The sequence below is a fragment of the Ursus maritimus genome, unplaced genomic scaffold, assembly GCF_017311325.1.
Source record: "Ursus maritimus isolate PB19 unplaced genomic scaffold, ASM1731132v1 scaffold_11, whole genome shotgun sequence".
NCBI lineage: Eukaryota > Metazoa > Chordata > Mammalia > Carnivora > Ursidae > Ursus > Ursus maritimus.
In genome coordinates this window covers 41,208,227-41,234,104 of record NW_024423453.1, presented here as the reverse complement: position 1 = coordinate 41,234,104, position 25,878 = coordinate 41,208,227, and the positions used below count along the sequence as shown (strand labels likewise).

Below are 25,878 nucleotides of genomic sequence, written 5' to 3'. Positions count from 1 at the left end.
TGTGTAGGCTCCAGCTTCAAAGACAGGGTGCTAGAGACTGAATATTTGTGTCCTCCCCCCAAATTCTGAAGTTGGAGCCTATACCCTCAGTATGAAGGTGTTTGGAGAGGGGGACTCTGGGAGATATTAGGGGTTGATGGGGTCATTAGGGTGAGGCCCTCACATTAAGGTTAGTGCTCTTACAAGATGAGGCACCAGAGAGCTTGCTCTCGGTCATTGCCATGTGAGGACACAGCGAGAAGGCAGTGATCTATAAACAGGACGCGGGCTCTCCCGAGAACACGGCCATGTGGGTCCCTGATCTTTGACTCTCCATCTCCAGAACTGTGAGAAAATACAGTTGGCCCTTCAACAACATGGCTTTGAACTGCATGGGTTCACTTATACACAGATTTTCTTTGATAAGGTACAATACTCTCAATGTAGTCTCTCTTCCTTATGATTTTTTTGGAACTTCCTTATGATTTTTTTTCTTCTTGATTGATTTTTAAAATATTTTTATTTAAATTCAATTTCATTAATATATAGTGTAGTATTAGTTTCAGGGGTAGAATTTAGTGATTCGTCAGTTGCATACAACACCCAGTGCTCATTACATCATGTGTCCTCCTTTATGTCCATCAGCCAGTTACCTCTTCCCCCACCCACCTCCCTTCCAGCACCCCTCAGTTTGTTTCCTAGAGTTAAGAGTGTCTATGGTTTGCCTCCCTCTCTGTTTTTATCTTATCTTATTTTTCCTTCCCTCCATGTTCATCTGTTTGATTTCTTTCTTTCTTCTCTTTCTTTCTTTCTTTCTTTCTTTCTTTCTTTCTTTCTTTTTTTAAGATTTTATTTATTTATTTATTTGAGAGAGAGTAGGAGAGGTGGAGAGAGAGACCGAGAGAGAGCATGAGGGGCAGGGGGGAGGGGCAGAGGGAGAAGGAAAGGCAAGCTCTCCACTGAGCAGGGAGCCCAACGCAGGACTCTATCCCAGGACCCTAGGATCACGACCTGAGTCAAAGGCAGACACTTAACCAACTGAGCCACCCAGGCCCCCCCATCTGTTTTGTTTCTTAAATTCCACATATGAATGAAATCATATGGTATTTGTCTTTCACTGACTGACTTACATACCCTCTAGTTCTAGCCATGTCGTTGCAAATGGCAAGATTTCATTCTTTTTGATGGCTGTGTAATATTCCATTGTATCTATGTACCACATTTTCTTTATCCATCCGTCGATGGACATCTTGACTCTTTCCATAGTTTGGCTATTGTGGACATTGCTGCTATAAACATTGGGGTGCATGTGCCCTTCAAATCACTGTGTTTGTATCCTTTGGGTAAATACCTAGTAGTGCAATTGCTGGGTCATAGGGAAGTTCGATTTTTAACTTTTTGAGGAAACTCCATACTGTTTTCCAGAGTGGCTGCACTTGCATTCCCACTAACAGTGTAATAGGGTTCCCCTGTCTCCACATCCTCTTCAACATCTGTCATTTCCTGACTTGTTAACTTTAGTCATTCTGACGGGTGTGAGGTGGTATCTCGTTGTGGTTTGATTTGTATTTCCCTGATGCCTAGTGATGTGGAGCATTTTTTCATGTGTCTGTTGGCCATTTTTATGTCTTCTTTGAAGAAATGTCTGTTCATGTCTTCTGCCCATTTCTTGACTGGATTTTTTTGTTTTATGGGTGGTGAGTTTAGTAAGTTCTTAGTAGATTTAGGATAGTAGCCCTTTATCTGATACGCCATTTGTGAATATCTTCTCCCATTCCATAGGCTGCCTTTTAGTTTTGTTGATTTTTTCCTTGGCCATGCAAAAGCTTTTTATCCTGATGAAGTCCAAAAGTTCATTTCTGCCTTTGTTTCCCTTGCCTTTGGAGACATGTCTAGCAAGAAGTTGCTCCAGCCGAGGTCACAGAGGTTGTTGCTTGTGTTCTCCTCTGGGATTTTGATGGATTCCTGTCTCCCATTTAGGTCTTTCATCCATTTTGCATTTATTTTTGTGTGTGGTATAAAAAAAGTGATCCAGTTTTGTTCTTCTGCATGTGGCTTCCCAATTTTCCCAACATCATTTGTTGAAAAGACTGTCTTTTTCCGTTGACTATTCTTTCCTGCTTTGTTGAAGATTAGTTGGCCATAGAGTTGAGGGTGCATTTCTGGGTTCTTTATTCTGTTCCACTGATCTATGTGTCTGTTTTTGTGCCCGTCCCATGCTGTCTTGATGATTACAGCTTTGTAGTACAGGCTGAAGTCCAGAATGTGATGCCTCCAGCTTTGGTTTTCTTTTTCAACATTCTTCTGGCTATTCGGGGTCTTTTCTGATTCCATACTTCCCTATGATTTTCTTTACAACATTTTCTTTTCTCTAGCTTACTTTTGTGTAACAATGTGGTCTATAATACATATACAAAATTGATGTTAATGGACTATTTGTGTCATCCATAAGGTTTCTGGTCAACAGTAGGCTGTTAGTAGTTAAGTTCTGGGGGAATCAAAAGTTAGGTGTGGGGCGTCGGTGCCCTTAAGCCCTGTGTTATTCAAAGGTCAAGTGTAAAGTCTATGGTATTTTGTATGGCATCCCAAGCTAACCGAGACATGGCGGAATTGCCATCAGCGCCTCTCCTGACTGTAGTCTCTCTGCACACTCTGGGGTTCTTCTGCCCCCGCCCTGCCCTGCCCATTTATTTGTATGGGCACGCCTTTCAGAGCCTGGGACCTTAGTCTGCTCCCTACACCCTCTCAATTAGCTTCAGAGTGATCACACGCCCACCTGCTCTTACTATTACCATGTCTGAGGACCTTCTTATTAAGTAAGCACTGCAGACCATCAGCTACCACCATCTCACATTTAGACAGAGAAAGAAGCCCTAGAACGTGTGTGCATGTGTCTCGGTGGGGGTGGAGTTTTTCCGTGAGTATGCACGTGGGTGTGTTGAGAGACGATCTATAAATGGACAAAGGCCAGACTATATATGTGATAGTAAAACTGTAACCCACGGTCCATAGCAAACAACTCAGGAAGCCAGTCTGCCATAAATCGAACACATACAAGTCAGACCCTATCTCTAGTCACTGGTCCAGGAAGCCAGCCAATAATCCCTGTAACAATGGTCCCTACTTGTATTCCCTCTTCCGAGTTGGGAGAAGCCGAAAAGGCACCCTTAGCCAGTCACTGGAACCAACAATTAGAACTTGCTTCTAGTGCCTCATGCCAACAGCCTCTGCTATCAGGGCATACGTGAAACCTTCTCTTTTTCCCACTATCAAGTTTTCCCCGCTCCTGGGCCTGCCTTCGCCTCTCGGGCAAAATGCGAGTGATGGTGGCCGACTCCCTTGCTCCCGCAAGCCTGGATTTGACAGTCCTTGTTTGCTCTCATTTAGATGATATTCCTGAATTTCCACAGCGCCCAGGAGTGTGTAGAGCTTGTGTATACGAGGACGTGCGTGTGCGAGGGAGCTGTGTGTGGGAGCGGCAGGGGTGCGGGGTAGAGTGGCAGTCCGCACTCACTGTGAGATCTCATCACTTTCTGGGTTTGTTCCCTTTGCCCCTCCTCTTGTAGGGCTGGTGGGGAGGGAGGAGAATTTGGATGAGAGTCACTTCTGTGATAGGGACAGTTGACGACAAAAGCCAATCGATAACCTGTCCCTCCAGCCCCTCCCCTGCCCTCTTGAGCGCGACAAGCCCTCAGAGCATCGCCCAGCCACCATACTTCATGGCCTCCCTTTCTCCTTTCATCGTTGAAAGCCAATGGCAGGCACCAGGACGAGGTGGCCCCCCTGCCGCTGTGCCTGTCATGCCCTCCGGGGCCTCCCCGGGGTCTCATGGATGTGACTGGGGCCCTGACTTCCCTTTAGTTACAGGTGCATCCGGATTTAATCAGAGGCCAGGCGGCCACTTACCAAAATTAATGGTTGGTAAAATTAGAACAAACAGAGGTAAATAGCCTTTACCTAGCACACAGCCTCCCTGTGATTTTAACAGCAGCAAAGAGATCACTGAGGTGCTACACTTTTCTGATCGGTGATGGTAATTTTCCTCTCCTTAAGATAAGCTTAGTCACACTAAGGGTCTTTGAGAGCACAGGGGTCAAAAGAAAATTACATGGCTGTGCAAGCTTTCTGCAGGACCTCGTTGATTTGGCACATCGCGCCAACTGCTGTGGTGTCGTGCGGCCCAGGGGCATGCCCGGCACTCTCGGAGAGATTGCATGGAGCTGCCCGACTCTGCCGCAGTAAAGAGTCTGCGGTCCAGCCACAGATCCCAGATTCTGCAAAGCCCCCCGGTGAGCTGTCGTTTTAAATTGGAGAAACCAAGGCTGACATCCCGCCATGGCCAAACGAGTGCCGGGAGCCTGGCCTCCAACACTAGTCCTAATAGGGTGCGAACGGCCAAAGGAAGGGAACTCCCATCACTGGGCGTCCTCTCCCGCGCGTGGGTGTCACACGGGGGAGGTGCGTGCTAGGATGGGGAAAACTGCCAGCCAGACTCAGAGCCCTCACCGTCCGAGCCAGTGGTCTGCGCACTTGCTCGGCGAGAGTTCGCTCCCTCTTGTTTTCCAAATCCGTCATCCAGTTTTGAGCTTGTCTGTTTTCTCCAGCAGTGCTCTCTGCACTGTCACCTAAGCGGCAAAGCATACCGTATCAGTTGGCTTTCTAAGCCCGTTTAAAACAGTGAAATGCATACTGTAGATCCGTGAGCAAACTGAACATTCCATGAGTCACCAACCCATTTCTTGTGAATAAGAACGGAGGTAAACAGTGACTAATGTCGCTGAAAAGCAGCGATGCACTAACCCCAAAACGGCTGGCTGTGTCAGGGGCTGAGGAACTCCAGTTGCCTCCAGTGTTCACACCAACCAGAGCCCCAGAGAAGAACTGACTGGTAAGGGGTGACTCATGGTACCTGCCCACGAAGGGTTAGAGACAAGATCGGTGTCTGATGCCTCTCTCGCTCTCTGCCTTTCTTGGCACCAGCGCAAACATGATTATGAACTTTCATTCTGTGCTGCCTAGGCCCTAAACCTACACCAAGGGAAGGACTTCAAGGAGAACGCAAACACCTAACACACTCTAATCTCCCCTGCCTGCTGTTCTAAACAGACACCTCCTTCCCGCATTGTTTCCGCTGGGCGGGATTTCCACTCCCTTCTAATCCAGCTCAGTCCTATTTGGTTTGCTAACCACCTCTGAGAAATTTTTTGTTATGTAAGAAGGGAGAAAAGTGAAGTGCAGATTTTTTTCTCCCTGAGAACCTGTTCTGCTTCAGAAATGGGCCCTTTAAAAGATCATTTCTCTTTACCATACACCCAGCAATCAAGCCCCTTGGTGTCTTTTCCCGAAGGAGTTGAACACACGTCTGCACAAATGCTTGCACCCAGATGTTTCTGGCAGCTTTATTTATAATTGCCAAAACTTGGAAGCAGCCAAGATGTCCTCCAGTAGGTGAGTGAATTAGTAACTGTGGTTCATTCAGACAACGGACTGTTATTTAGAGCCAACAGGAAATGAGCTATCAAGCCATCAAAAGACACGCGGGAAACTTCAATGCATGTTACTCAGTGAAGGAAACCTATCTGAAAGACTGCATGCCGCATGGTTCCAGCTACGTGCCATTTGGGGAAAGACAAAACTACGGAGTCCGTAAAAAGATCCGTGGGTGCCTGGAGTTAGGGTGGAAGGAGAGACGAATGGGTGGAACGTGGAGGATTTTTAAGGCAGAGAAGCTATTTCGGAGGATACTATCATGGTGGGTTTGTGTCATGATACATTTGCCAAACCCGTTGAATGTGTGACACACGAGAACCCTAGTGTCAACTATGAACCTTGCGTGACTGTGACGTATCAGTGTGCGTTCATCCATTGTAACAATTGTAACAATTGTACCACTTTCGGAGGATGTCGATAAAGGGAGGCTGCGCATGTGTGGGGGAAGGGAGTACGTGGGACCTCTCTGCACCTTCCTCCGAATTATGCTGTGAACCTAAAACTGATCTAAGAAATCAAAGGCTTTATAAAGAAAAAAAAATAGAAAGCATTTCTCTCCGGGGAAGCAGAGCACATTCAGGCATGTGGATAGCGTTGTCCTCTACCCCCCTCTGAGGGAGGGGGCATTCAGGGCCCAGGGATGGTGACGTGCCTGGCTGGAGAGAAGTGTCCTGGCCATTTTCTGATGGTACAGGTGCCGCTGCTCGCTAGGCCTGAGCTGTCCAACACAGCAGCTGCTAGCCACAGGGAGTACTTTTAATTTAAATTAATAAAAATAAAACCACAAATTCATGTTGCTCTGGTCTCATCTGAAGTGCCCTATAGCCTATGTAGCTAATGGTTACTGTATTGGACAGATTGGGGACCTCTCCATCATCTCAGAAAGTTCTACTGGATGGCGCTGCTCTAGGCTCTGGGCAGCCCCAGAGACTCATTTGGGTTGGAGTAAAATCACCAATGGAGAATGCCTGTGGTCCAGGATCCTCAGTCCCGGATCCCCAACGACAGCTGAGCTATAGACACCGTTTCTCAGAGACAGTTTCAAAAGATGGGGGTCGGCGGCAGGGCCGGGACGGAAAAGGGCTCCGGGAGACCTTGCTAACTGAATCAGTGCTTGCAGAACAACTTCTCTTTTGCAATCCTCGCTGGTCTGACAGGCTCCTGCAGAATTACATCACTTCCTAAAAAACAGGCAAACACCTCTCCTTCAAGTTAGCACCGACCCAAACAAGCAGGAAACAGGAAATGTTCAGGTTTCAGGGAGGCTGAAGCCAGCGGAGCATCATGCCGGGGCGGCGAGCTGACAGGAAGGCTCCCGGGGCTGCCCTCGCCTTTGCCCTGGTGATCGCGCTGCTGCCCACCAGCCAGGCTCGGGGTAAGCTACCTCCCCGCTTTCCACCGCAGGGAAGGACGCCAGCCAGGCTGGTGCAGTGCCCCAGGCTACAGAACTCTGCCGGGGAGGGCAACACCCAGAAAACCTAGTCCTTTCTGTGAAAGACGGAGACAATTAGAATTGTAGTTGTGGGGGGGTGTGGAGTAAGGGGGGGTTTGTCTGGCTTTCCCGGCTGCTGGCCAATCCGGCTCCAGCTCCCTCACTCCATTTAACTTTCTTGAAATTTTTGTCTTCTAACAAGTGCGGGGTCCCTGTAATTTCCCCACTTTGACAGGCATCGTAAGGAAACCATAAACTTTTTTGGCAGGTCGTGTAAAAAAATGTTTCAATCAGAAGTCATGAATTTACTTTTAATAACGTGGACTGGGAAATCTGCTAGTACCAAAATCTCCTGGAAAAACTGGGGCATGGAAATGTACTACTGGAAAGTATACTAAAGTTAAGTTAAAAAAAAAAAAAAGAAAGTAAGTTAAAAAAAAAAAAAGTAAGTTAAAAAAAAAAAAAAAGAAAGAAAGAAAGTAAACAGGAAATCATCGGAGGAGTTACCAGGCATCCATTCTAACTTTTCAAGAGAAGTCTTTCATCTGTTTTTCTTTGATCTTGTTACTTTGGGGGATATTTTCTTTGCATTGATTGTAACTAATGAACCTTTATTTTAGCAAGTAATGTGATTGGAGCAAATCAAAGGTATTGGAAAGGCAAAATATTAACTCTCATTATTTTGAGCTAAGAGCGGCAATTGATTTATACCCTTGACAGTTGCTACAACAAGCTCAATCACCCTCGATTGCCTCATGTGGTTTTGTTGACTTGCCCTTGGGTAAATAAACTCATTGCCCATGATTTCTGTCAACAGATAACTACCTGTTTCTAGTAGTGTAGGTCAGTATTTCAAGCAAAAGGAAAGTTCTCAAGCTAGGGTTCTTTAAATAGGATGGAGGGGGGGCAGGCACCAGGCACTGACTTAGCATGTGGCAATTTCCTGGAGATTCACGGTCAGCACCCAACCACACCGCCCCACCAATTTCTCTTGCCCTGCGTGCTCCCCATGTGGTCTTGCCAGGTATCTGAGGTGCAAAATGAAAAGTGAAAGGCAAACCATTCCCAATGGAAAGACGGCTGGTTGGAATGGGAGGTAGTGCTGCAGATGCCCCGAGGGGGACAGTGTGTGGTCTTACGCACTGTGTGGGGGCTGGGAGCGAGCATAAGGACGTCGCAGCTTCCAAGGTGGCCAGGTGGCACAGGGCAAGACGCCGGGACAGGGAAAGGTCAGATATCCAAGCCTCACAGCTGCTCAGCTCTTCTGACCGGGACTCCGGGGGTCCCTCCTCTGCCCCAGTGGAAAGCCCTCCAGGCCAGACTCCTTTCCCTGCAGGGTGTCCCTCAGCACCCCAGGAAGCAGAGCCCGCCATCCCACTTCCGCCTCTTGTGAGTCTCAGCACTGCCACAGGTGCCTCCAAACGCGTCCTGAGAGTGATTGTTAAGCTTGCCTGAGTATTTCCTTGAGCTTCTGGGTATTTTCTTGACATTTCTGAGTCGAAGCAAAAGGATCATCTGAAGACTCAGTACGAGTGTTCTTTCTAATTTCTAATGCTCGTATCTGATCAGTGGCTCGTGCACATGAAGACCTTTGGGTGCTCCTCACTTATGCCACTTTGACTCTTGCTTCAACCCCCTTCCCATGGCGTCTCTTCCCGTGGGCCCTCCCACGGCCCAGCTGGTCATGCCGAACGGAGCGTGTGCTCCAGGCCTCTGGGGCTCTTGCCAAGAGTGAATGACAAGTTCTCTTTTTTTCCTCCTTAGTGAACTCCTACATAACCCTAAAGACCCAGACTGGAGGTTGCCTCCTCCTTGATGTCTCCTCTCACTGCGCCTTGCCTGGTGATTTTCCCTGGGTCACACCCACATTAAGCTAAAGTTCCATATACACAACTGATCGTGTCGACCCCTTAGTGTGTACGTGTCCCTATCGCCCACCAGGCTGTGAGAGCCGCCAGGGAAAATCCTCGGTCGCTCATGTTTGACTTCCCAAAACCTTGGTGGCATCAGCAGAAATAAATAACTCTGTAATTGTTGACAAATGCTACAATCATTCTAGAATGGATTTGAGGCGGAGCACTAAAAACCGAGGAGCTCCTGAGAACAGGTAGTGCGAGAACGTCAGGGAAGTCGGAGGGGAAATTCAGCGTTTCAGCCCAGTGCAGCACTCACCTAGATAATCCAACACGCTTATTGGGCCCTGTCTGGATTTCCAATGTCAGAAAATGCAAAAATGCCCACTCACACTTTGCTATATAATCAAAGCCAAGGGGAAGTCTCTTATAAATTAAAGACTGATTATCTATTTTTAAATTAATTAATGTATATCCTTTTGAGCTAATGGTGCCTGAGACTTGAGGATGTGAATTAGTGTATGGGTGTTACACTCGTATTTCATTGAATTCTTCAGCAAGTCTCTTGGAGATGTTTGGTCGCAGAACCCAGTCTACTGAACAGCCTGACGCCCCTCGTTGCAAGCACATTCCAGGATATAGCTCGAGTCACGCCAACCACAAACAGGCAACATAATCTCATATCAGCAGTTACCTGGCCCAGCATCCATACCTCGGAGTCAGTGTCCTTTCTCTTTCTATGGAGTGCCTGCTGCAGTCTTGATTACTATCCCAAGTGAAATAATCTACTTAGAAGTCACCAGGAGAGAAATGAGAAAACAGCTTTTCTGGGATTTTGACCAAACAGATGAGCACTGTTAAAGAAGAGCTGTGCTTTAGGTATCTTGGCCAGTGTTGGACGCTAAGAAAATTCAGGTTCAATGTCAAGGCAACATTCTGTCCTGGGAGCGAGGGAGTCATTTGCACCTGGCTTCTTGCCCTGTGCCCTGTCCACGTCAGCTTAACACTATCAGAAAGCTAGAAGTAACTTCCCAGACTCCGAAAGCACGGGATTTATTAGCTGCGATGGGCAGAATGGTTTGTAAAAGGAGAGCTAAGGGCATGAGGCAGAAACGAGGAGGCCGTAACTGTTTTGGTGGCCAGGGTTACACACTGGGTTTGACAGGAAAGACGGGGAGATTTTCTGCACCGTTTCAGAAGAGTAAGAACCATGTAATTAGTAGATAAACCTTGAGAAGAAAAGAAAGAATTAAAGAAAATACTAGTCGCATAAATGGAGCTGCATTTTCTGACACTGATCTCATTTCAATGAATGCGACTGGCATCTGCTATTGACTGGGACAGTTCTGATTTCCACTAGTAATAATGATGAGAGCAAACGCATATAGTCCTCATTGTATGCTGGGTGCCCTTCTAAATAATTTACATACACTCCCTCATTTAGTTCTCCTAACAACCTGATATGGTGGGTACTAGTATCCCTGCTTTACATATGAGAAAAAGGAGGCACAGAGAGGTTAAGTGACTTGCCTCAGGTCACACAGCTAAATAGTGAACCTAAGTAAGATTCAGTCTCAGGAATCCATGCTCTGACATACATTATAACATCTCCGGGTTTTTAGGCTCTGCCAGAATATGTGTCTAGTTTCAGGTTTAGAAAAATATGTCTCTGGTATCCTTCCAACCGTAGACGTATCACATACATCTTAGACCCCCTCAGTCGGCGTCGAAGGTTATTGCATATTAATAAAGGAACTGTTTTTGGTTGGTTGGGTCAGAAACTGGCCTATAGGAAGGGGGAAGGGAAGAGCTGCAAGGTGCAGAGTGAGCAACAGAACATCCGGGGATTAGCAAAGTTAAGACCAGAAGCAGGAAAAGTGGAATGACGAAGTCACTGGTAAGAGGCTTCAGGGTGTGGGAACCAGGGAGAAAAAGCACAGCCTTGTGAGAGAACCCTGTGCGAGAGCCCTGCTGAGAGCTGACCCCAAGGACCACATTGCCTTCAGGCACCAAAAAATAAAAATAATAAAAAAACCAGGCAGAAAGGGATTTACTGGGATTTGAAGTCCCTCTGTATCTGAGAGCCTGATCCAAGGAGCCAGAAGAGGGCTGGGTCTTGGCTGGAATGGGCCCAGTTCTGCAGAGAAACAATACGACCTGCAATCCGCCTACCTGCGTCTAGATTGCACCGCCCTTAAATGTTGGCAAAGACGTGGAGAAACAGGAACTCTGCGCTGCTGGTGGGAGGGTTCGTGCAATCCCCGAGCCTATCCTGCTGCTTCACCCGTTCATTGGGCTTTTCAGTTCCGTTCTATTTTTCACTCTAGAAAATTGTTTTCATTTCCAGAAAAAAAAATATACTTTGTCTTGCTTTTATTTTTTTTCTTGCGTTAATTATTCCTTCTTTTATGTCTTTTTTAAAAACATAGTATTTTCTGATAACTTTGACCTGCAGTGTTTGTAGACCTAATCTTGTTGCTTATTGTATCTGTTGATTCCCGTTCATAATAGAAATCTTGGGGGCACTGAGGACGCACTCTGGCACACAGAGGCTGACTTCACACCATTTGGCAAAAACCCAGATTTTCTGATTCCATCACCAGGTTATTGTAAATACTTTCCCAATACAACTTAGTCCTGTCACTACAGAATAGTGTTTGGAAGATATGGAGGCAGGGATGTGCCGGGCTTGAGCGGAGCCGGTGGTGCTTGGACCTCAGGCTTAAAGGCCAGCCTTGGGATGGAGAGGGGACAGGCTGAGGAGGCCTCAGGGGTCAGACTCCAAGAGTTGTATGAGGAGGTGCCAAAACCTCATGAAATGTGCAAGCCAACAAAGCAGGGTCTGCTGTGGGGACAGGCCGATCCCAGAAGCAGGTAGACAAGAACGCCAAAATTATTGACAAGGAGAAAGAAGTAGACAAAATCGAACTGAAAATCAGAAGCAGAGCCAGGGTCCACAGCGTCAGGGTGATGGTGAGATCAGCCTGGGCATGGCACACCTGACTCTGACTTAGAACTTGGCCAAAATCATTGCTCCTTTCTTCCCTTCCTCCCTTCCTCCTTCCCTAACGCTTCCTCCCGCCTTCCCTCCCTCCCTTCCTTCCTCTCTCTTTCTTTCTCTCCCTTCATCACTTCCTCCTTCTCTCTCTTTCTCCCTTTCTCTCTCTCCTTCTTTCACTTTCTTTCTCTCTCTCTCTTCCTTCCTTCCACCTTCTCTTCCCTTTCCTTTCCTTCCCTTTCTTTTCCTTTCCTCCTTTCCCTTTCTTTCTTTCTTTCTTTCTTTCTTTCTTTCTTTCTTTCTTTCTTTCTTTCTTTCTTTCTTTCTCCCCCCCCCCTCCCCATGGCCTGGTGTTTTAGAGATGGACAGGAACCCTCTGGAAGTATTACATAGCCTCTTATGTCCCTACGGGCCCAAACCTTTGTTCTAGGAAGTCCCCATAGGTCAATTTGTCTCTGGATTAAAATTTTCTGTATCACCTTTTTCTTTTCTTCTTTAAAAAAAAAGACTTTTTTTCCGGGGACCTGGGGATTTCCTTGCTTTTTTGAGGTTTCTTTATACATGTATGAAGTTGCCTCTTATATTTCATTCAGTATCTCTAGGTGTTGCATATTGGGAGAATTTTTCAGGTTACCAACTATATCAGATTACTGGAAAAGAAAATTTTTCTATACAATCAGTCTGGAGAACAATTTGGAAATATTTAGCCAGCTGAATATTTTCGTGCCCTACGACCCCAATAATTCCATCCTAGGTGTGTGCTCCAGATCAAACACAAATGTGCCACAAAGAGTCATGGCCAAGAATGTTGGTTGTAGTATTGTTTGTAAAGACGGAAAAGACAGAAACGACTTAAATGTGCATGTACAGAAGAAGCGTACATGAAACTTACTAGAGTCACAAAATGAGATATCATCCAAGAGGTAAAATTAACCAACTAGTCCAAGGGTATGAAGATGACTCAATCTCAAATGTAGTGTTGGCCAAAGCAGCCAACTGAAAATTACTATGCACAGAATGATTATATTTATTTAAAGTTTTTAAAAACACTCCATATTATGCTTATATTGCTTAGGGATATAGGCATATTTGAAAAGTTGGGATTGATGTTAACTTTAGGAGAGCAGTTCCCTTTGGAGAGAGAGGCAGGGGAATGAGATCAGGGAGGAGTACAAGGAGGGCTTCACTGCATCTCTGCTGTGTTTCTTTCAGGAAAAAACATGACGGTCCTGCAGACAGCAAATGAAGACTCACGGACCAATCACGGTGAGTGTCCTGTTTTTTTCTGACCCATGATCTAGGAATGGTTTTTATATACTTAAATGGTTAAATGAAAACTTATTTAAACGGTTAAATGAAAACTGCATTTTGCCTTTTGGACCACAAGATCGAAAATATTTACTCTCTGCTCTTTGAGAAAAAGTTTGCCAACCCACCCTCTGGTCAATATGGAAAAGTGTAAAAAAAATTAGTGGTTGGTAGTCGGTTATCTGTTACGTTATTTTCTAAAAAAAAAAAAATGTAAAAAAGTATAACCTCAATACAATTATTATTTTAAAAATTAACATCATCACATATCCAATCAATGTCTAATTTGCTCTGGCAAATTATCTTGTAAATGTTTTTTAATAGTTGTTCTGTTCAAATTAGTGTCTAAACAATATCAACACTTTTTTTAAAAAAAAGATAGGTATATATTCATAATGAAAAATAACTAGAGCACCTCTGAGTTCTTCTCGAGCTTTCCTCTATCTTTCCTTTCCATAATTCCCAATCTCTTTGAAAGACAGTCAGCATGCCTTCATCTCAACCCACTGCAACCTGGCTACTGTGTCAAGCACAGCACTCAAGCTGCTCTCTCTGGATCACCAGTGCCTTCCAACAGCTACACCGAAGGCACGCATTTCTGTTCTTCTTACACGTTTTCCTCTGTATCCCTTAACATAATTAATCAATTATAGAAATGCTCCTCTTCCTTGGGTCTTATGATGCCATTTTCTCCTTGATCTCCTGTGACATTGGTTGCTCCCTTCCAGTTTGGGGGTAGGAGTCTTTCTCTTCCACTTGCTCATTCCATAATAATGTCTATCTTTTATTTCTTATTCCCTACATCCCTCCTAGGTCATGGCATCCATGTTCCTGGCTTTCATCTCACTCCTTGTCTGATGATTCCCAAAAAACCACCTCCCACCAGGCCTAGCTGCCCAGCTCTAGACCTGCGTTCTTGCCCTCGGTTCTCCTTGGGCACGCCACAGGGGCCTTAAGCTCAACATGTCCAGAGCAGAACTCCTCAGCTCCCTGCTAGTTTAGGCCCTTGTGAGCTCTCACCTCGTCTACTTCATTAACTTCTTAACCTATCTCCTTGCCTTTAGTCTCATCTCCAACCCATTTTCACGTAACATCCAGAGAATAGCTCTATGACAGAAGTAATCATTTCCTCCTGCACTTACCCCTTCGGTGGGATTTCATTTCCTTGGGATAGCTTCCAAACCCCTTGACACCATTTCAAGGCCCCTTATGAGTTGTCCTGAGTTCCTTTCCTGCTCAACCCTGACACTCCTTACCACATGCCCGTGGGTACACCTGCTTGGATGTGCCAAACTCTGAGCCTTCCTGTGTGCTTCCACTGTGGTGCCTTTCCCTGACCTCTTTGCTTGATGAACTCCTGAGATTCCTTTTAAGGAACTCCTCCTCTGTGAAGATTTCCTGAATCTTCTACCCCCAGATGAATGAAGGCCTTCCTCCCCCATGTCCTCATGGGACTCCATACACCAACAATCATACACAATTGCTTTTATTAAACTGTATTGTAGTTATTGATTTATGTACCATTGTCCCTACTTACCCGTGTTTCCCTGGGAGGCATAGACCTGGTCTCGTTCACCTTTATATCCCAGAACCTAGAACTGCGTCCAGTACGTAATAGACACACGACTGACTGAGGAATGACATGAAATTTATCCAAGATTTACATGTATTCATGAAAAAATCATAACCATTTAAATAATAAAATGAAACTGTGGTAATACCTGGATGAATAGGATTTTTTAGTTAACCATGTTTTATTTTATTCCAAAATGTGAACTATCCCAAATCTTTTTATGTGTAAATAGTTTACTTCCGTCTTCTCACACCAAAACAGGCAACAGTTACTGCTTCCCTTCCCGTAGGGAATATCACGTAGCTGCGTCTACCAGTAGAGCTGAGAAAGTATTCTTTTTTTTTTTAAGATTTCTATTTATTTATTTGTCAGAGAGAGAGATAGCGAGAGCACGAGCAATGGGGAGAGGGAGAAGCAGGCTCCCAACTGAGCAGGGAACCCGATGTGGGGCTCGATAACAGGACCCTGGGATCATGACCTGAGCCAAAGGCAGACGCTCAACCGACTGAGCCACCCAGGCGCCCCCTGAGAAAGTATTCTTATCTGTCTTCCTCTCAAACTAGGGATGGAGTTCAGACCCAGAAAATATGCATTGAGCAGCATGACGATTTGCTGAAAGGCCAGGTAGTCACAAACATTTTGAGGAGTCTTTTGAAAGGAATACAAAAGGAATACAAATTCCATAGATGATAAATTTCAAGCCAATAAGAGCTGATTTGAAAACTCGAAAAAGAAATAAAATTTCTGTAACATAAAATGAATAGAAAAGTCTGCGTGGGCATGGGGGGGGGGGACAACAGCACGGAAGCCTTTCCTGATTGATTAAAGAAGGTGGTTTGAAAGGAGAGTTATCTACTAGAGAGGGGCCAGTTGTTGGTGGTGTTTTGGTTTCTTTTCCTTGAAACGAAACCACCAAATCTAGTTCGTTTTTGAAATCTCAATTTTTCTTCTATGTGTCTTTGTTATATATGAATTTATTATTTCCTGCTTCCTGGTCCCATTGTAGTTGTTAGAAACAGGAGCCCAGTGGTTACTAAGGTTTGCTGACATGTGCTTTTTTCTTCCATTGGCAATATTAATTTAAAAATTCATGTATTCTTTTTAAAACATAATGCTTGGTTTTTATGGTTAAGATTACTAGATTTAGCAAATAAACATATATGACACTAGTTAAATGTAAATTTCAAATAAATACTTTTATTTTATTTTTTTTTAGCATAAGTACATCTCATGCAATTCAGTATAAGTATAGGCCACACAAATATTGCATGGAACACATTTATACCAAAAAATTATTTGTTGTTTATCTGTTACTCAAATGTAACTGGGCATCCTGTATTTTAGTAACTCTATGACTATGATTATCTTTTGTGAAGCAAAGACCATCCTTATCTTGGTGCATCACTAAGACCACAAGCATATTAGCTATGTAGCCAGTTAACAAATATCAGAAGAAAATTTAGGCCGAGTCCTAGATCAATCATTCAAATAACAAGTAGAGGAACTGTGCTGGAAAAAACCAAAACAAAACAAGCAAAACAGAACAAAAAACGTCCCAGAGATTGCATAGGCTAAAACCAGGAATCCAAGAATGGGTCAACTTTAGAACATCTACTAATGTAATTCATCCTATTAAAAACTAGAAGAGGAAAAAAAAATGCAGGATCATAATAGTGAAAACAGAAAAGAGATTGGCAAGAGTGGGACTGGCCAGCGTCAGTAGCTCAAGCAGCAGTGCTCGATTCTCAGTGCTCGAGCCCTGTTAGGTTGCCCGGGATGGGGGGGCAGGACTGATTCTCTCTCAAGGTAAAATAGGATCAGAAGCAAGCAGGGCTTAGAGACCTGGTAAGGGACTTTGCTGAGCCCAGAAAGTCCAGCCCACCATCTGCTCCCCTCAGACACCACGTCAGAGACCTCAGGAGATTGCCTTCTTCCTCAGCCTCCCAAACTCTTTGCTCTCTGCTCCCCCATAGGCTGGCGATGGGAAATTCTGATTACACCCTGTCCCCCTTTCTCCTGCAGCTTGTGGTGAAGGTACCTTAGCCCCTGAGATACCAGCCCGCATCTCTTTTCCCCGCTCTCCTGCCCTCTCATTTACCACAAACATGCATCCACCACTTAGTTTGTTGGCTTATCCCTGTCTTTCAGTTCCTTTCTCTGGCAACTCTGAGCCTGTGCTGATCTGAGCAACGATTGCCACGCCTGGACTGAGGGCCTCCACGCCCCACACAAGAGCCCACCTTGTCTCCCTTCCCTACTCAGAGGGGGGCTGGTAGCAGGCCAGGGAGAAGACAAGGGCATGGCCAAGAACATTTGTTTCCAACTTACTCTCTAGAATTGTATTCTTGAAACTGGCTATTCAAAAGAGAGAGAGAAATATAATAAAAATAGAAAAGTATTCAGATTAGTAGTGACAATAACTATCATTTTAATAAAATCCTTTTTTTCCCATTATAAAGCATTTGTGCGTCTATTATCCCACTGACAATAGAAAGAGTTAAATGTGAAAAGTGTATGTGTATTCTGTCCCATAAAAATACATCCATTCCTTTAAGCCGCCAGGTTCCACAGGCCAGGATAGGTCTCCAGTGTGCAAAAAAGGTAGTCAGATGGTCAAATGCAGCTTCCCCAGGTGAGTAACTTCAAACCAAGACAGCCTTAGGGTCTGGGCAAGTCTGATTAAATATGAGTAAGCTTTCTCTTAAAAAGACATCAAAATAACCAGTTTAAAACAGAAAAGACATGAGAGCATGTGGGCCCCCTTCGTGGGGCGTTTCCATCTGATAGTAAATTGTACTTGCAGGTGTGTTTCTCAAGGCAATGAGGTAAAAATGTAACCGAGCTCCACAAGTAAATTCCCAGAGCAGACGACCGCAGGAAAGCATTTTACCAGATGACCCTCCCCAAATAAGCAAAAGAAACATTTGTCAGCCTTCTTTCAACATAAGGCATCGTCCCCTCTAGTCACGCGATGGCTGGAGAGAAAGGGTATGCAAAACCCGGGCATTGCTTTCCCTGGGCAGCCCCGTGATGGTTAGAACTACCCATACCCCTCGGGGCTTTGGCCTCGCATCTGTTCGACCCTACTTACTCTGACCGTATCTTCTTCGGGTAAATACGTCAGGAAAAATATGGTAAGTGACTATTTCACTTAACCAAAACTGTTAAATACGTTGTACAACAGAGCTTACAATGAAACAACAATCCCTCCGATTCCCTAGGCCTGTCCCCGGAGATTTAGGTCACCTGCGGGAAACCATGTAGAACACCGGATTCCCCCCACCCCACCCAATGAAAACGAGAAACATGAAATTTCATCACTCAGGATTCTTCACTTGGCATTAAACAGTTCCTCTCATTTTCCAGTGTTTTCTTTAAAATTCAGATAACCTTTAGAGCAAACCACCTGAGATCTTTGTGACTATGAATGCACTGTGTGTGGTCTTGGAAGAGGGTGGGCAGAGGGAGGAGGACAGGATATTCGTGGTAAAAAGGTGACAGATGTCCTAACCTTGTCTCTCCGACAAACCTGGCTGCTTTACTTTTCCTGAGCGACTTGTACCCAATGGCTGCTGCGCAGCAGACAGGCTCCCGGGTGCTAGGGAGAGACATGGCGCCCAAGCGCGGAGGCACTGGGCAAGAGACAAGGACCTGAATGAAATACTCTCAGATAATGAACAGTAAGTTAGCACTGTTTTGAAACCAAGCAAACCCGAGAAAGGGCAGAACACTTCAGAAGCCATGCAGGATGGTGTCCCGGTGGCCCCCCAGCAAGGGACCGTTGTCCATCCAGCCCATCCACTCAGTGTTGGCCTCTTCCTGCCTCAAACGCAGTCACCCTCCCACAGACAGACCGGGGCCTGACGGGTCTGCTAAGTCATTTGTTCCCATTCTTCCCTGGTCCCGCACAGCCGGATTCCACAGAGGCCGAGGCACTGATCTGTAAAAAGATACCAGAACCCGAGAGAGAGGCCATACGCCTATTCATTTTGCTTTCAGAGGCTTCTTTCTGTGTAGGGCTCTCCAATCGTCTTTAAAGCTGGGAAGGACTATCTTCACGACTAACAACAAATTAAAATAACGTCAATTGAATTTCAAGTTAACTCAGTAACTCCCAGCCCAGCATACTTCCTTCCTGCCTACATACGGCGCGGTCACTGGGGGAGCTTTGAGAACCTATCGTTGCCCACGTGCGGCGGCAGATCCCCTCCCATAACGGATCTGGGGGGGCTTGAAATCCCCCAGGCGATGTTGGTGCGTCCTGAAGTGTTGAGAACAACTAAATGCACAACTAAATGAGGTTGTTTGGGCAACTTAAACCAACGGCTGTCAAAGGATGGCCTCCAGACCAGGAGCAGCCCCGTTTTGTTAGAAATGAAAATGCTTGGGGCGCCTGGCTGGTTCAGTGAGAAGAGCGTGATTCTTGATTTTGGGGTTGTGGGTTCGAACCCCATGTTGGGTGGGGAGGTTACCTAAAATTTAAATCTTAAAATAAAAAAAACCCTTAAAATTCTTGGCCTCATCCCAGACCTCCTAAAGCGGAGACTCTGGGAGCAGGGGCCAGCCCTCTGTGTCTGAGAAGCCCTCCAGGTGATTCTGGTGCTAAAGTTTGAGGACCACTGGTGTAAACCTCCAAGCTGATCTGTCAGGGGTGATCGTTCCTGGAGATGAGGCTTTTACACTCCAGCACCTTCTCTCCTGTTCAGCCTTACTCGGGAAGGCACAGGGGTCACAGTGCTCTCTCAGTCTAGCCTGGCCAGAGTCTGTCAGGAGCTCCAGGCATCAGTGGGGATTTTTAAGCTACCGCATTCTGGTGATTGATTTGGCAGCCGCTAGGCACGCCTTTGGCATCCAACTCCCTGACCTCTGATTTTTCTTCAGTTTGCCAAGCAGAAGCACAGAGAACAGGAGGGGAGGGGTGCTGGGGTGGCCCGGGGGAAGACCAGAAATGGGTAGGGTCGGGGGCAGTGGTTCTCAACCTTGGAGTCCCCTGGAGAACTGTAAAGAATACTGAGGCCCACGTTACTGCAGAGATTGTGAGGTAAAGGTTTGGGCATCGGGAGCGTTAGAAGGTCCCGGGTGATTCTTTCGTGCAACCAAGGCTGAGACCCGCTGGAAAGCTTTTGTTTTGGTTTTGTCTCATCCTTCTAACACTGACTGGCTCTTTGCTGTGTGCAGACGTACAGGGGGATGAGAAGTAGGCAGACTTCTTGAGTTTGGTGTCTGGAATATCTTGACATTCATATCCTCCAGTTACTCCTCAGAGCAGCGCTGAGGTCAAATGCCTGACACCTGACTTGTGTTTTCTTTCGTTTCATTGTCTGAATTATAAAATTCTTAAAAATCATAAAATAAAATGAAATATGGGTGCCTGGGTGGCTCAGTCGGTTAAGCGTCCAGCTGCAGCTCAGGTCATGATCCTCAGGGTCCTGGGATCGAGCCCTGCATCAGGCTCCCTGCTCAGTGGGGAGCCTGCTTCTCCCTCTCCCTTTGCCCCTACTTATGTTCTCTCTTCCTCTCTCTCTCTCTCTCTTTCTCTTGCAAACATAAATAAATAAAATCTTAAAAAATAATAAAATGAAGTAAAATAGTTGACACAATTTGTGCAGGGAGTCTATATAACAAATGAAAGAATGGGTCCTCTGATTGAGGCCCAACATACTCGAGATCCTGAGTTTACGCCATGCTCTCAGCCTTGTTCTATTTTACATTATAACAGCAGCGCGGCATTCTTGCAGTTGGTACGTAATACGTGGGTTTTTTTTTTTTTCACTTAAAAAAAATAGAGCTTGGTTGCATATTTGTTCCACTTTCAAAAAAGGAGAAGTTAGCTAGTTTGCTTCATGGGAAGCAGAGTCATTTCCACTTCGTGACGGTGTTTGGAGCAGTGATGGGGGTGGGACAGTGGTGGGAGTGTGACGTGCCTGCTCGGAGGAGGCTGGGGTTGCCAGGCTCACCTCCAGCATTCCCCCTCCACCCCCCCTAGTTTCCGACCTATGAGGATTTTCCCCAGGGTCCTTGCCAGATGTGTGGAATATGCGTCCCAACTGTGTTTGCATGGATATTGTCAATGATCCTTTGTAAGGGACGCTACAACCGTGCAGCTGACCAGCTGGCAATTTTAGGATTTGAGGATTAAAAGCCAAGTGAAGTACTTTCCTCATTCCCGTGACCACGCCCATGCTCTCCTAGTAATGGGGCAGGATCTGAGCAGAGCGAGACCGGTGGTGAAGGGGGGTGGTGCTGGTGGTGGTGGTGGTGCTGCGATCCTGGATCCTGCCGGGATTCCGAGGGCCCAGGGCGGCCCTCATGCAGCCTGTCTGCTTGTCACTTACTGTCCTTGCTCTTTCTCTCTTTCTCTCTTTCTTCTTCTCTTCTGTGCTTTTGCTGGCTGATGCCTCTCCCTTTTCGCTCTCAGGCTTGATCCTCTCGCTTTCTGCAGCTTTTTCAGTTTTAGCCCCTGGGCCATACATCTTCTACCCTGAAATACGTCCAGATTTAGGTAAAACACAACAACAACAAAAAATAACGACATTATAGCAGGCAGATTAGTCCTCTGGGGAGCAGCAGAGAAACTGGTGAGTCTAGAGATGGGGGAGGGAGAATGGATAGGGCACAAAGGAAGCAGCACGTCTACCAGCACCGGGCATGAGTGTGGCGCTGTCTGGGTTAGCCGGCCTTTGCCCCGTTGTGATTCGCTTTGCCCTTCATACAAGCACTACGGCACGGGCAGGACAGGGGCCTCCTTTCCTGGCCGTTAAGAAAGAGACGGTTGAAGATGCGAGGGGCTTTCACAAGCCCTGTCTGCATCCACATCCTGCCCTCCACGGTGCCACAGAGATGTCCACAAAGTCCACGCACCACCCAAGACACGGCCCTGCACGTTCGGTTCCACATGCAAGCTCCAGACTCACTTCCTGAAAGAGAGTTCTGGGTTCTGCCCCTTAGGTTGTAAAGTGTCACTTTTATTTATTTTTTGTTTGTTTTCGTTTTTTAAAGATTTATTTATTTATTTATTTGAGAGAGAGAGACAGTGAGTTGCAGAGAATGCATGAGCTGGGGGAGGGGCAGAGGGAGAAGCAGACTCCCCGCTGAGCAGGGAGCATGAGGCAGGACTTGATCTCAGGACCCTGAGATCAGGACCGCAGCCCAGGGCAGATGCCTAACCGACCGAGCCACCCAGGCCCCCCTAAAGTGTCGCTCTTACCCCAGAAGCATAGGATGGTTCCTACAGGAAATCACCCTTGACTGCTACCTCTTTAGCAAGTGTTCCTTAGAAAAGGCTGGGGTCCAAAGGCATGTCTGTGTGTGGTTTTAGGGGGCCCCGTGTCCATTGGGTTAAGAGTTGCTGTTACCTCACAGGCCACAGGAGGAACCTCCATCATGGTCTGGGGAAACGTCCCCTGAGTTGCCCTCTGGACTCCCCTGGCTGCTCTTGGGACCCCTGGCTCCTCTGCGGTTCCCGTCTGCGTTTGTCCACCTCTGATTTTCTTCCTCTTACCTCTGTCCCCTGGGTCGCCCATGCTTGGTCACTGATTTGATTCGATGGCCCACCCCGGTTTTCCAGCTCCCCTGTTGATGACATGTAATTCTCCTAGCACAAACTCTCGGGGCCGATCCCCACTATTTGTCAATCCTGCCCCCCCTTGCCATCAAACACCCCCTGCACACCCAGCACTTTCCTGACTTAGTTTCTGCCTGTTCTCATGGTGTGAGGCCTGGGCTGGAGCTATCTTAGAGAAGTTGTGAGGGCAGACCACCAAGAGTAGTTTGGCGCTATCTCCTCTCCCCCTGCACCCAACGCCCTCCCCCCGGCTCTCCCCACACTTGAGACAAAATACAGACGATACGTGTACGCGTGCCAACTGAAGGATGTGTAGGGGTGTTTACTGTGGCATCGCTGAAAACGCAAAAGAAACAACCTGAATCTCTGTCAGTAGGATTAGTTATGATACAGCCAAATAATAGGGGAAAAACAACTCTCTGTATATAAGCAGGAAATAATCTTGAAGACCAAATTTTATGTGAAAAAAGCAAGGGGAAGAACATAGATAGATTTTGCTACCTTTTGTGTTTAAAAAAGGAAACAGGAAATGATACTTATATACGCGTGGAGTTTCTCTGGAAGGCAACAGAAACAATGGCTACCCCTGGGGAGAGAACAGGGTAACTGGGGGACGAGGCGTAGTGACATTTCCTTTCTGACCTTGGTACCATGAGTCTGGTACCAATTCAAAAATTCTAATTAAAAACAAGATGAACACCATATGTGTGGAAATGTGGAAGTAGATGGGGCTTTGCGGATCACCCCTTAGTTGTACAGATTAGGACATGAAGCCTCGGGGGTAAATCATTTTTTCAAATTCCCGCTACGAGGAAGTGACAGAGCTGTGACTAGAAACTTCGCTGTCATTTGGCACTTATGCTCTAGGGAATGCAGCTTCCAAACCCTATGTAGCGGAACTTATAAATGACAGGGTTGTGCTCCAGGACAAGACATTCGAGACTCAGTTTCTTCATCTGTAAAATGTGCACAATAAATTTGTGAAGATAAAATTAGGTAGTGCCTGTTATCCTAGCTAGTTCTTAGCATACTAAGCATCTGATAAATGCCGGTTACTGTTATTTATCATTTTTGGCTATGCTGGTGTTGGATGGGGCAGAGAGGGCTGGGAGGAAGGTTATCATAGAAGCGTCTGGAGATGAAGGCCTGTAGGGTATAGAAAAATAAAACAGAGAGGTAGAGAGAGACTGACCCCTTGGTTCTTCTTTATTTAGGGAGTCGCCAGAGATTCTGAGGGAGTAAATGATGCTTAATGTGGAAAACATATGTTAGGGTGTATGTGAAAAGGGTATTGGGAGAAAAATCCCCCCCTTTGCCCTGCAAATTGTCACTAAAGGCCACCTGTGACCAGTCCTGCCCCTTATGCTAGAAAATAAAAGTACAGCCCAGGACCATCTGGTGTGTTTCTTTCCATTTCTCTTTCATTCCTGATTATCCAAATGCCCTCGTTATTCCTGCTACCTTATCTCCTTTCCTATTTTCTCTTCTACTGGGGCCATGGGTCAAGCGGTGACTCAGAGCCTTCCTTGGAGGGGTGCCTGGTTGACGGTGCAACTCTTGGTTTTGGCTCAGGTCTTGATCTCAGGGTTGTGGGATCGAGCCCTGCAATGGGCTCTGGGCTCAGTGGCACGTCTGCCGGAGATTCTCTCTCTCCCTCAGTCCCTCCTCCCGCCTGTGCTCTCTCTCTCTTATTCTTTCTCTCTCTAAAATAAATAAATTTTAAAAATAAAATAAATAAAACTTAAAAAAAAAAAAAAGCCTTCCTTGGAGAGGCGCCGAACACATCCTGCTGGTCTGGGCAGCTTTGCTCACAGTGCATCAGGGCTAAGGAGCTTAGCAGGAGCCCCACAAAGCCAAGGTTTCTGGGACCCATCTGCCTGCCCTTCCCCTTCGTGCCAGGAAGCCACCTCCTTATAGGCAGAGGGGCAAAGACATGGGGCTCCCTCTCTTGTTCACCACTTGATGACTACTAATCATTATGCTCCTGTCTCATCGGAAGGAAAATAAGGCGTGAGGTTCAAAGCTCAGGTTCAGCGACTGGCCCTCTTGGGTTCAAATCCTGCTCCATGATTGCTCAGGGGCCATGGGCAAGTTGTGTAACCTCTTTGGCCCAGTTTCCATCTGGAAAAATGGTAAGGACAAAATGAGCTAATCTGGGTAAAAGGCAGAGCACAGGACTTGGCTTAGTCAATTCTCTATAAAGGTTAGCCTGACATAGTGGCAGCAGCCTCGGCTGTAGTAGAGTAAGCAAAAGAGATAAAAGGCAAGTCAGGGTATTCGAGGAAGGTCCGTAAGCACTGACCTCAGGGAATAGGGTCAGTATCACCAGCTGCACCTGCATATGTGCCCCCCACCCCCGCCCTGTAAATGTCTTGTCACCACCGCTTGGATTATCAGTGAAGAATGCTATTTGGTCCTAATAGTTCTACAGGTGGGGTGACTCTAATGAGATTTATTCTAGTGGACAAATACCTTTTCCTGGTTCAGGGCGATACATGATGTATCAAAGCTTTTAACATATGCTATTATTACTAATTTATTACCTTATTTCAAAGACATAAATATAAGACAAGTCCACTTAACCAGACAGAGGTCGATAAATAGTATATATTTTTAAAAATCTTGCTTTTGGCATAAACACGTGAGGAACACCAGTTAGCTGGACTCTGCAGTTTGTAATCGGTTCTGATGGTTTTGGGTGCCATTTACCAATGTGATTATCAAGTGGATTCCCTGGTCTTGGAGGAAACGGAAATGTTTGTCTGTATAACCAAAAAAAAAAAAAAATTAGACTGTGATCAAGCAAATATTTTTATAAATGAAATCAGAGGAATCCATCGTCATTCACTCACGCAGATGGGTAAGGTGTTCCACAGGGTGACCTAACCTCTGGTTATAGAGCGCAGCTTGAAGCAGCTACTTTTCTGTTTGCTCAGCACCTTGCACTTTAGAAAGAATTTTCCCATATGTCATCTTATTGGAGAAGTTTTCTATGGCTTAAACTCATATGCTCTTTTCCTCGGCGGGCCCCATTTGAACGATAGGCACCGTTATGCTACGGTAGGATGAAGACCCTCAGCTTCCCTTACGGTGGTCACTACATAGCCAAGGCGAGGAGAGGATTTTCAGATAATCTTCAGGCTCATAGTCCTTTCCTGCCCTGCGATGAGCCCCAGGATGGTTTTCCAACACAATCTGAAATTCAAACAGAATAAACTTGCTTATAGCTTCTTAATCGGGAAAGTTCTAAAGATGCTTTTTATTAAATACATTTAAATATTGGTGCGGTTTCCTTAGTCCCTACGGGAACTTCCTCCTTGAGAATGTTGCCTCACAAACGAAAGACTCAGGGTGTTTTTATTTAGAACCCAGGAAGATTTCTGTCAGGTAATCTCAGAGACACTCAGTTCTCTGCAGAATGTGAGACCTGACACTGAAATCTAATCAGTCACCCTAGTTTCTAAGAATTCTTCCACACGGATAGGTAACCTTTAATTAAAAATTAGGACTGTGCAAGGCACCTGGGTGGCTCAGTTGGTTAAGTGTCGGACTCTTCGACTCTTGGTTTGGGCTCAGGTCATGATCTCGGGGTTGTGGGATTGAGCCCCGCGTTGGGCTCCATGCTCATCGGAGAGTCTGCTTGAGATTCTCTCTCTCCCTGTGTCCCTCCCCCTTGGCTCC

General features: G+C 46.1%; 1 protein-coding gene across 4 annotated transcripts in view; it reads left to right on the top strand.

The window, feature by feature from the left end:
• The first annotated feature begins 5,810 nt into the window (after positions 1-5,810).
• Positions 5,811-25,878, top strand: part of TMEM154 (transmembrane protein 154) — a 55,377-nt gene continuing 35,309 nt past the window's right edge. The window contains exons 1-2 of one of the 4 annotated variants that reach the window (XM_008685484.2): positions 5,811-6,844; positions 12,965-13,018. In XM_008685484.2, coding sequence (XP_008683706.1) covers positions 6,754-6,844; positions 12,965-13,018 — 145 coding nt within the window. In that variant the 5' untranslated portion in view covers positions 5,811-6,753. The remainder of the gene's footprint in view (positions 6,845-12,964; positions 13,019-25,878) is intronic. The other 3 variants (XM_040626360.1, XM_008685486.2, XM_008685485.2) reach the window with 3 other exon arrangements.